Source organism: Orycteropus afer, unplaced genomic scaffold (genome assembly GCF_000298275.1).
Source record: "Orycteropus afer afer isolate SDZICR_OR568_19922 unplaced genomic scaffold, OryAfe1.0 scaffold00117, whole genome shotgun sequence".
Taxonomy (NCBI): domain Eukaryota; kingdom Metazoa; phylum Chordata; class Mammalia; order Tubulidentata; family Orycteropodidae; genus Orycteropus; species Orycteropus afer.
In genome coordinates, this window is record NW_006921704.1 from 1,755,835 (window position 1) to 1,767,865 (window position 12,031).

Sequence of the window (12,031 nt, forward strand, 5' to 3'; positions counted from 1 at the left end):
ACTTGACTGCTAACCAGAGGGCTGGCGGTTCAAACCCACCAGCCACTCCTCGGAAGGAAGGTTGGGCAATCTACTTCTGTAGTGATACTGCCTTGGGAACCCAAGGGGGGGTCGCTATGAGTCGGTGCCGACTCGATGGCACAACAACAAACTGTTCTTGACACACTAATTTCACTTGGCTGTATATAGTAAATCTCAGTAGAAATTATTCCCCAAAAACCAAACCAAACCACTGCCATGGAGTTGGATCTGACTCACAGTGACTCCTTGGGTTTCCGAGGCAGTATCACTGGAAGTAGATTGCCTAATGTTCCTTCAGAAGAGTGGCTGGTGGGTTTGAACCACTAGACTTCTGGTTAGCAATCAAGTGCTTTAGGCACTATGCCACCAGAGCTCCTGAAATTATTCACAAATGATTTTAAATTTTTGAATAGTAACACTGCTCTTTAACTTTTTTGTATTGTTTTCAATCTCCTTTCAAATTGTAGGTGGGATCTATGTCTAGAGCCTATCCTTTTATTATAACCCCAAAGCCTTAGTGTATAGTGGTCTGACATGCTGGCATCTTCCAAATTTTAATGAGATTATTTTCACTTGTGTTTGTGTTGACTCCTTATATATATCACTGGAAGATCCAAAGTGAATAATAAAAAGCTGGCTTCCTTATTTATTTATCTCTAACACCACCTATAACCAAACTTAAAATATAAATCCAATGAGATTTATAGTAGCCTTATAGTAGGAGGTGTACTGGTGTGTTGGATACAAAATATTAACATCCTTTTCTTTTAACTTTTTTTTTATAGAATCAGATTACTCTTATTACAATTTAATCCTGAAGAAAGCTGGACAATTCCTAGACAATTTACACATCAGTCTCTTAAAGTTTGCTTTAAGTATAAGGGCGTACTCTCCGACTATTCAGATGTTTCAACAGGTTTGTAAAGATACCAAAACTGTATTTGGCAAATATTTGTGCTGGCAACATCCATAAAGTGTCTGAATGTTAACATCTACTTCAAAAGGATCCGTAGATTTAATGCCTGGTTATATAACAGGAGCTCTCGTGGTACAATGCTAAGGCATTTGACTGCTAACTAGAAGGTTGGTGGTTCAAATTCACCAGCTGTTCCTTGGAAAGAAGATGGGACAATCTGCTTCTGTAAAGATTTACTACCCCAGAAACCTAGTGGGGTTCACTATGAGTCAGAATTGACTCAATGGCAATGAGGTTTTTTTTGTTGTTGTTATATGTCATTGATCATAATATAATTTAGTATATAATATAATTTTTATAGTTATTTGGGATAAGAAAATTAGAAGACAAATCTGAAATTAACTGTAATGAACATTTTAATTTAATAGAATTTTGGCAACAACTTTGAAGCATTTATTTTCTAGTAAAATTTGAATTTATATTTATCTTTGATTATACCTCTATAGAGACAGTTTTTACTTTAATTAGAGCTATAATTTATTTTAATCAAAGGAATATGTGAGTTTTTAAAATGATACTGTAATTATCAACCACTATAGCTAAATATAATCTTTGAATTCTTAGATTGCAGCCGATGAGCCACCACCAGATGGCTGTAATGCATTTTTGGTTATCCATAAGGAGCACACCTGTAAAATTAATGATATTAAAAAACTTCTGAAGAAGGCTACTTCAAGGTAAATTAATGATTGTCTGTTGGGAAAGCAGTGATTTATCAAGATGAGGGGTTGAAATAGCAGAGATATTTTATAATACTAAAATTAAGTATTCTAAGAGATTGTTTACTCAATAATGTGATCTTTATTGAAAATCTTACTACTGTTTCTCAGCTGATAGTCTATATCCTTTTGTAAAGTAAATAAGTACTTTTTTGTCTTCTGTCTTAACTTTTTCTTGTGGAATATAAATTATAACAAAATAATGTGAGATATGATATCTGTTTTCTTAAAAAATACAAGTCTTTTCCCCCCCAATAACACAGAGGACTTTTTAGAGCATACAGAACAGGAAGAAAGGCCTGGTGCTCTGCTTATGAAATCAGCCATTGAAAATCCTATGGGTTGTAAAAGTCTAATCACCATCCAGTTCTAAGGATGGTGCAGGACCAGGAAGTATGTCATTCCATTGTGCATGGGGTCAGCATGATTGGGAAACCCACCAGGCAGTAGCTAATAACCACAATAACAAGAACACCTACCAGTGTATGCCATATTCATTGCCTGATTGCTTATAATTGAAAAAGTGGTAATAGGTATTTCTTCAGTTGTTAAAGAGCTGTTTATAAATAAGGCAGTAATGTATGGTTAGTCATATGTATTAATACTTCTCTCATTTGTTGCAAAACTTTTTAAAATTTTCTCTTTTACTTTTATTTTGATTTTAAAATATAGAAGGTTTTTATTTTTATGTAATAAAAGTATTTTCTTTGTGTTTGTGTGTGTGTGTGTTGGTTTTACATTGTTCTTATACTTCTTATGTATTACCATAGAGTATGTGGGTGCGTCATCCTGGGTTGAGTATATCTCACCTTAGGATATATTCCTAGTAATGAAATTGCTGGGTCAAATGGTACTTCTGTTTTCAGTTTTTTTAAGGAAATGTCATACGTTGTACCATTTTACAGTCCCACCACCAGTGCACAAGAGTTCCAATCTCTCCACAACCTCGCCAGCATTTGTTATTTTCTGACCTGTCGAACTTTGCTATTACTGCTGGGGTGAGATAATATCTCATTGCTGTTTTGATTTGCATCTCTCTAATGATTAATGAGGAGCTCTGGTAGCATAGTGGCTAAAAGCACTTGACTGCTCACCAGAAGGCTGGCGGTTCAAACCCACCAGCCACTCCTCAGAAGGAAGGTTGGGCAATCCTACTTCCGTAGTGATACTGCCTCAGAAACCCAAGGAGGGGTCTCTGTGAGTTGGGGCCGACTGGATGGCACATAACAACAACAACAACAATGATTAATGATTGCGAGCAATTTCTCATGTGTTTGTTGGCAGCCTTGTTCTTTGGTGAAGTGTCTGTTTATGTCTTTTGCTCATTTGTGAATTGTGTTACTTGTCTTTTTGGTATTGAGGTGTTGAAGTTTTCTATAGATTTTGGAGATAAGTCCTTCATCAGATATGTCATAGGCAAATATTTTCTCCCAATCTATAGGTTCTCTTCTTACCCTTTTGACGAAGTCTTTTGATGTGCATAAGAATTTAATTTTTAAAAGGTCCCAGTCATCCAGCTTCTCTTCTGTCTCCTGCACATTCTGGGTTATGCTTGATAGTCTACTTATGCCCTAAATTAGGCTCTCAGATTTGCCCCTATTTTATCTTTGATGAATTTTATAGTTTTGGGTTTCACATTTAAGTCGTTGATCCAGCTTGAGTTTGTTTTTGTGTATGGGGTGAGATATGGGTCTTGTTTCATTTTTCTACAGGTAGATATCCAGTTTTGCCAGCACCATTTGTTACAGAGGCTGTCTCTTCCCCACTTAATGATTTTTGGACCTTTGTCAAAGATCGGTTGTCCATAGATGGATAGGTCTGTATCTGGACTTCTGATTCTGTTCCATTGGTCTATCTGTCTGTCATTGTGCCAATACCATAGTCTTTTGACTACTGTGACTGTATAGTAGTTCTTAAGATCTGGGAGTGAGAGATCTTCCACTTTGTTTTTTGTTTTTTTTTTTTCTTGAGAAGTGTTCTGCTTATCTGAGGTCTCTTTCCTTTCCATGTGAAATTAGTAATTGGTTTTTCCATATCTTTAAAAAATTTTGTTGAAATCTGGATCGGCATTGTGTTAAATGTATAGATTGCTTTAGGTAAAAATTTATTGTGAAATTTTTCGCAATATTTAGTCTACCTATCCATGAACAAGGTAGGTTCTTCCATTTATGTAGTGCCCTTGTTGTCTCTTGTAGCAGTGTTTTATAGTTTTCTCTGTATAGGTCTTTTGTGTCTTTGGTGAGGTTTATTCCTAGGTATTTTATCTTTTTAATAGCTATAGTAAATAGTATTGTTTCCTTTATTTCTTTATCAGAGGACTGTTTGTTGGTGTAGAGGAATCCAACTGGTTTTTGTGTGTTGATCTCATATCCTGCCGCTTTGCTGAACCTCTCTATTAGTTCCAGTTTTTTTATTGAGTGCCTTGGATTTTCTATGTACAGGATCATATCGTCTGCAAGTAGAGATAGTTTTAGTTCCTCTTTGCCAATTTGTATGCCTTTTATTTCTCTTTCTTGCCTTATTATCTTGGCCAGGACTTCCAATACAGTGTTAAATAGAAGTGGTGATAGAGGGCATTCCTGTCTGGTTCCTGTTTGTAAGGGGAATGCCTTGAGTCTTTCTCCATTAATAATGATGTTGGCTGTTGGCTGTTTGCTTTGCATATACCCTTATTATGTTGAGTAATTTCCCTTCTATCCCTATTTTGCTGAGAGTTCTAAACAGGAATGGGTGTTGGGATTTTATTAAATGCCTTTTCTGCATCAATTCGTAGAATCATATGGTTCTTTTGTTTTATTTTGTTTATGTGGTGGATTACATTGATTGATTTTCTGATGTTGAACCACCCTTGTAAACCTGGTATGAATCCCACTTGGTCCAGATGTATTAATTTTTTGATATGTTGTTGGATTCTGTTGGGCCAGGATTTTGTTAAAGATTTTTGTGTCTATGTTCATGAGTGATATTGGTCTGTAGTTTTTCTTTCTAGTGGTGTCTTTCCCTGGTTTTGGTATTAGTGTTACGCTTGCTTCATAAAATGAGTTTGTGAGTATTCCATCTTTTTCTATGTTCTGGAATATCTTGAATAGCATAGGTGTCAACTCTTCTCTGAATATTTGATAGAATTCTCCAATGAAGCCATCAGGGCCAGGGCTTTTCTTAAGGGAAGTTTTTTTTTATGACCTTTTGAATTTCTTCTTTTGTTATAGGTCTGTTCAAGTTTTCTATCTCTGAGTGGGATAGTTTAGGTAGGTCTTGTGAATTCTAGAAACTTGTCCATCTCTTCTAGGTTCTCAAATCTATTGGAGTACAGTTTTCCATAATATTCTGTCAGTATCTTTTTTTATTTCAGCTGGTTCTGTTGTGATGACACCATTTTTGTTTACAATTCTTGTGATTTGGATTTTCTCTTTCTTTTCTTTTGTTAAGTCTGCCAATGGTTTATCAATTCTATTAATCTTTTTGAAGAACCAGCACTTTGTTTTCTTGATTTTCTCTATGGTTTTTTTGTTTTCTGTTTCATTTATTTCTGCTTTGATCTTTATTATTTCCTTCCTTCTAGATACTTAGGATTCTTTTGTTGTTCTATTTATAGCTGTTGGAATTGATTAGAGTGTTGATTTTGTTTCTTTTCTCTTTTTTGATGTATGCATTTATTGCTAGAAACTGTCCTCTGAGTACTGCTTTCTCTGTGTCCCATAGGTTTTGGTATGATGTATCTTCATTCTCATTTGCTTTTAGGAATTTTTAAATTTCAGTTTTTATCTGTTCTATTACCCAGTAGTTCTTGAGCAGTGAGTTGTTCAGCTTCCATATGTTTGATGCTTTTTCCTTGCTCTTCCTAGTAATTTCTAATTTTATAACATTGTGGTCCAAGACAATGCTTTGTATTATTTCAATGCTTTTGAATTTATTGAGGCTTGTTTTATGTCCTAACATATGGTCTATTCAGGAGCTTTGGTAGCATAGTGGCTAAAGCACTTGACTGCTAACCAGAAGGGTGGCGGTTCAAACCCACCAGCCACTCCTCGGAAGGAAGGTTGGGTAATCCTACTTCCGTAGTGATACTGCCTCGGAAACCCAAGGAGGGGTCGCTATGAGTCGGGGCCGACTCGACGGCACGTAACAACAACAACAACAACAACATATGGTCTATTCTGGAGAAGGATCCATGTGCACTGGAGAAGAATGTGAATTGTGCTTTTGTTGGGTGAAATGCTCTGTATGTGTTTATGAGGTCGAGTTGGTTGATTGTCTTGTTGAGTTCTTCTGTATCTTTGTAGAGTTTTTTTCTGGTTGACTTGTCTCTCTTTGAAAGTGGTATGTTAAAGTCTCCTACTACTATTGTAGAGTTGTCTGTTATCACTTTTAATTAATATTTGCTTCATGTATTTTGGAGCACTTTCATTGGGTGCATAAATATTTATTATTGTAACGTCTTCTTTGTGATTTGACCCTTCTGGCATCATATAATGTCCTTCTTTATCTCTCATGATGTTTTTCACCTTAATGTTTATTTTGTCAGAAATTAATATTACCACTCCTGCTCTTTTTTGGTTTCCATTGACTTGGCATATTTTTTTCCATCCCTTAACTCTTAATTTGTTTTTATCTTTGTGTGTAAGGTAGGTCTCTTGTAGGCAGCATATCGATGGGTCTTCTTTTCTTATCCAATCTGTTACTCTCTTTCTCTTCATAAGTGTATTTAGTCCATTCACATTGAGTATAATTAGTGATAGGTATGAATTGATTGCTGTCATTCTATTGTGTTTTTTTTTTTTTTCTCATGTTGTTGGTGTTTCCTTGGTCCATATACTTTTCTGTGCTGAGTTCAGTTGTTGGCTAATGCTTTATCCCTTTTCTTCTTTTTAGTTGGTTTTATGCTTATTAAATCCATATGCTTTCCTTCCTTCTGGATTTGCTTAGGGAGATTGTTACTTTTCTCTGTGGTTACCTTGGAGTATATTCTTGTCTCTACATTTTTAGAACAGTGCATACTGTGAAGACATTGTCTTGTTTCCTCTCCTTTTGGAAGTTTGTATCTAGAAGATTTATTCCCTCTGATAGGTTAGTTGCTGTTGTTGTGTGCTGATTGACTTCCTTAGTTTTTAGAGTACAATGTTTTATGGTCTTATTTTGAGTGTCTATTTCTGATTTGGTGTTAGTCTTGATGTGCACGTATCCTGATTTTGTTGATCTCTGTTGTGGGTTCTCTCTTGGAAGGACTTCCTTTAGCATTTCTTCTAGGGTTGGTCTGGTTTTTACAAAATCCCTTAATTTCTGTTTGTCTGAGAATGCCTTGATTTCTCCCTCATATTTGATGGATAATTTGGTTGGATATAGGATTCTTGGTTGGAAGTTCTTTTCCTTCAGTGTTTTATATATGCCATCCCATTGCCTTCTTGCCTGCATGGTTTCTGCTTGAGTAATTGGAGCTCAGCCTAACTGTTTGATTATTATAAGTGATATTTCTTTTGTCCCAGGCAGCTCTCAAAATTTTTTCTTTGTCTTTGGTTTTGGAGAGTTTGATTATAATATGCCTTGGTGCTTTTCTCTTGGGATTTCTCTTGTGTGGGGTTCTATGAGCTTCTTGGACAAATATCTTTTCTTTCATGATTTGGGGGAAGTTTTCTATAAGCAGGTCTTCCACAATTTTCTCAGTCGTTTTTTTTCACCTCTTCTCGTTCTGGAATTCCAGTGAGTCTTATGTGGTTTCTATTCATGTCATTGCATATAATTCTTAGGTTCTTTTCATTTCTCTTAAATCTTTGTTCTGAGATTTCTTCATACAGGCTGGTGTCCAGGGATTTGTCTTCTAGTTGGGATATGCTTTCTTCAGCCTGTTCTAACCTACTCTTTTGTGCTTCTACTGTGTTGTGTAATTCTGTAATTTTGGTATTCATTTTCTGGATTCCTAACTGCTGTTTTTGTATGAGTCCTGATTATGCATTAATCTTACTCTTTTGTTCTTGAATGATTTTCATGAGTTCTTTCAGGGAACTGTCTGTATTCTCCTTGCTTCTCTTGGGGGTTTCCTTAGGCTCTTGTAAAGCTTTATAAACAAATCTTCTAAATCCCTTCTCAGATAATTCTATTGCCTCCTCTTCCTCCATATATAATGAGACCTTTGTTTGTGGTTTTGATTCTAATGCTTTGTCCTGTTTCTTTGTTTGATTTGAGGTTGCCTGTTGTTTCCTAGACATTTTGAGGTTGTCTTTAACTATTGGTTATGTATTGATTTGATTTGTCTTGGTTTTATGGTTTAATATTTTGAAAAGGTTAAGCTGGTGTTTTTTTTTTTTTTTTAAGTTATTAATTCAGGTATGCTGGGTTGCTCTGCAGTTGTCTTTGTGATGGTGGAATCACTGTGTGGAATGTGGATATGGGTTTCTGTTTGTTGTAAAGAGGGTTTAGAGTTTGAACCAGGAGGTTTTATGTTGGCTGAATGAGGTTTCTTCTACTGGAAGATGAGTGAAGTTATTGGTGGAGAAGGTGGGAGCAGAAGAAGGAAAGCTCACTGTTGCCGGGGGTGGATTTTAGGGCTTTGAGTGGGCTGCTGCCAATGATGTTGTACTGTTATTTACAGGCCCACAGCTCAAATTCCACAAAGACTCCAGTTGTTAGGGGGTTGCCACTTTCCACCAGGCTCAGATACACACAAAAATCCTCCTCCCGAGGCCCCTAGGCACTGAAAAGCCTACCGAGGACAACTTCCCGGCTCCACTATCCATTACGGGGGTTTCTCTCTCTGGCTCCGCCCACCTCGCCCAGACTGCGATCTGCCTCAGGAGTTCCTCTGTGGGTCCGCTCACCTGCGGCACCAACGATCTGCTTGGTTTCAGTGGCATTGGAGTCGGGAGAGTGCCTGCTAGTAATCTGTGGTCCCAATATTAGTGATAAAGTCAAGCACAGGCCTCTCAGTGCCACTAAGCTGACCAAAGCCTACTCGGTGACCTGCTGCAGGGCACCTCCCTGGGCTCGCCCTTCTGCAGCACCAATGAACTCTCTGCTCAGGTTTCAGCAGCACTGGATTTGCCCATTTGCACCTAGCTGACCCAAGTTACCGATAAAATCAGCTGCTGAAGGTAGATCCTTGGGGTGATCGCTGGTATGTTGGTGTGGTCACTGGTATGCTGGTGTGGTGTGTCTTCTGCCTTAACCCTGGGAGATCTCAGATGGCCCTTCTTGCCTGCCAGTTGCTCCCCAAGGGAAGTCTCCAATGGCCTTTCTTGGCTGCCTGTTGGCACTCTGCAGGATAGATCTTGTTTTATTTTTCCCCTGTACCTTTCTCCTCTCTATTTCTACTCCTCTGAGTTTGGTGCACTCTGACTCAGTGAGCTGTTCAGAGCACCAGAATCCCTAATTCAAACTGCTGTACCTAGTTTTTCAAGCACTAAGATGCTAGAGGGAAATAGAGTGGTGATTACTGACAAGATTCCATTTTGAATCCCCTCTCATGATTTTGAGTTTTGTTCCACATTGTTCTCCTACTCTATCCGGGATCTCCTACATAGATCCCTCTCTGAGTGGTTGACAGTGGTAGCTGGGCACCATCTAGTTCTTCTGGTCTCATAGTCATATAGGTTGTGGATCTCATGGTGTACCAGTTGCTTGGACTAATTGTTTCTATGAATCTTTGGTTTTCTTCATTCTACTTTGTTCTCGATGAGGCAAGACCCATCATTGCATCTAGGCAGGTGCTTGCAAGCTTTTGAGATCCCATTCACTACTCGCCAAAGTGGGAGGTGGAACAATGTTTTGTGTAGTATGTTATACCAGTTGAGCTTGATGTCCCCTGTGACTATGGTCCTAAACCCACAGGTACAACTACTTGCTCGCTCTAGGTAGCTGGCTGTGGCCAAGAAGTGACTACAACCTTTTCCCTTGTCAGCTCTACTGTACAGTACACCTGAGAATTCTTACAGAACATAGCAACACACTTGTAGAAACATTGTCTGCCAACCCTATACATGATCTTTGGCACACTCCCTCCTGCAAATACATACCTAATAGTTCAACCTGTACACTCATCTGTTCATCTGTATATCCATGTTTGCCTTCACTGACTACGCAGTATTGTATGTGCAGAAAGGTTCATCCTTGTTGTCTATACCTCCCATGTACCTCTCCATGTCTTTCTCTTCTTGAATGCCACAGTGTTGATCACTCATATTTGGTACGTTGCCCTTTTCTTACTACCAAAATCTACCCAAATCAGTACTTGTGTCTACCTATCTAACAGTGTTCTCTCTGCTCTCCTTCTACCCCTGGTAACCACCAAAGAAATTTCCCTTCCATATATAAACTTTTCCTTGACTTTTTACAATAATGGACTAACTAAAAAAAAATTGTCTTTCTGTGATTGACTTATTTCACTCAGCATAATGTCCTCCAAGTTCATCCACGTTATGTGTTGTTTTGCAAAATCTATGTTATTCTTTAGGGTTGCATAGTATCCCACTGTGTGTATGATACCATAGTTTGGTTATCCATTCTTCAATTGATGGACACCTAGGTTGCCTCCATTTTTTGGCTACTGTAAATAGTGCTGCTATGAACATGGGTGTGCATATGTCTGTTCTTGTGCTGGCTCTCACTTCTTTAGGATATACACCTAGTAATGGAATAGCTGAGTCAAATGGTATTTCTAATTTTATGTTAACATATTTTTAACTACTATACCTTCTTTGCTTTTCTGTGGAAAACTACTCAATGATGTGGGATTATCATATTTTTGTGTTGAATTAAGATTGCTCATATTTTTGTTCTGTTGTTTTCCAAGTGGTTTTCATTGACGAATTTTTTAATTTTAGTAGCCAGGCCTGTCTTCCTAATCTACCTGTATCTGGAAGCTACACTGAAACTTGTGTACCAGGTGATCCTGCTGGTATTTGAAATACCCATTGCATAGCTTTCAACAGCATAGCAACATGCAAGCCACCATAGTATGACAAACTGACAGATGTTATTTGACTGTGTGGATGTCTTGGTTACCTAGTGCCACTCTGACGGGAATATACCACAAATTGGATGGCTTGAAGAAGTAAGAGTTTATTCTCTTATAGTTTGGAGACTTTAACTCTGAGTTCAGAGTGCTAGGCTCTAGGGGCTGGGTGAAAGCCCCTCAACCTTGAGCTTTAGCTTTGCCTCCTGCTTCCAGCCCACTGACGCTGCATTTCTTCACTCAGCTGCTGGCTGCCGAGGCTGACAAGCCCAAGTTTGACAAGTAAAAAGGCACAGGCCCTGTGTTACCAAACCACACGGCAGGCTGTTAATTCAAGTCCATTGGAAGTCCCAAGGTCATCAGAGCGTGGCAGGCTGCTGAACAATGACACAGCTACATGCAGGGTTCAAGCATGCCATAAGCTGGAGACCATTCCCCAAAGCTTCTCCTTATATACAGAAGCAGATTACATCTTTAGGGCAGCTGCTCACCTGGTTATAGTAGATTCCACCTGGAGTTGATTACCAGTCTCATCAACTGGAATAACTACATCCAGTTGCCCAGCCACTCAACCAGGCCCAGCCAAGTTGGCACAGAAACCTAACTAGCATGGTGGATCCTAATAATTATGGATAACATTACAGAGAGTGGGAATCACAAAACATTTAATTGTGCTCATGCAGAACCTGTACATGGATGAAAAGGCAACTGTGTACCAGAACAAGGGGATACTATGTGGTTTGAAATTGGAAAAAAGTGTGTGGCAGGGTTGTATTATTTTACCTTACTAATTCAGTCTGTATGCTGAAAAAATAATCCAAGAAGCCAGACTATATGAAGATGGATGTGGCACCAGGATTAGAGGAAAACTAAATAACATACAATAGATGATAGCCTTTCTTGCTGAAATTGAAGATAACATGACACACTTATTGATGAAAGTCAAAGACGACATAATTTCATTTTGGATTGCACCTGAACTTGAAGAAAACAGAAGTCATTATAACTGGACCAGTAAGTAGCATCATGATAAATGAAGAAGCATTTATATTGTCAGTGATTTCATTTTACTTGGAACAACAACTAACATCCATGGAAACAGAATTCAGCAAATCAAACTATGAACATTATTGGGCAAATCTGGTTTAAAAGATCTCTTTAAAATTTTAAAAAACTAGAGTGTGCCTGATAAAAGCCAGGGCCTTTTCATTTGCCTCATATGCATGTGAAAGGTATATAATGAGAAAGGAACACAGAAGACTTGATGCATTAAAACTGTGATGTTGGGAGGCGGGGCAAGATGGCGGACTAGGCAGAAGGATTGCAAAGACCCTCTTCAACAAAGAAAAGGGAAACCAATTAACACAGACA

The 12,031-nt window shown here is 38.1% G+C and overlaps 1 protein-coding gene across 1 annotated transcript in view; it reads left to right on the top strand.

The window, feature by feature from the left end:
* The window catches only part of UGGT2 (UDP-glucose glycoprotein glucosyltransferase 2), a 601,530-nt gene that overhangs the window by 93,347 nt on the left and 496,152 nt on the right, over window positions 1-12,031 (top strand). The window contains exons 3-4 of the mRNA XM_007944010.2: window positions 807-937; window positions 1,562-1,674. Of these exons, the coding sequence (XP_007942201.1) occupies window positions 807-937; window positions 1,562-1,674 (244 nt within the window). The remainder of the gene's footprint in view (window positions 1-806; window positions 938-1,561; window positions 1,675-12,031) is intronic.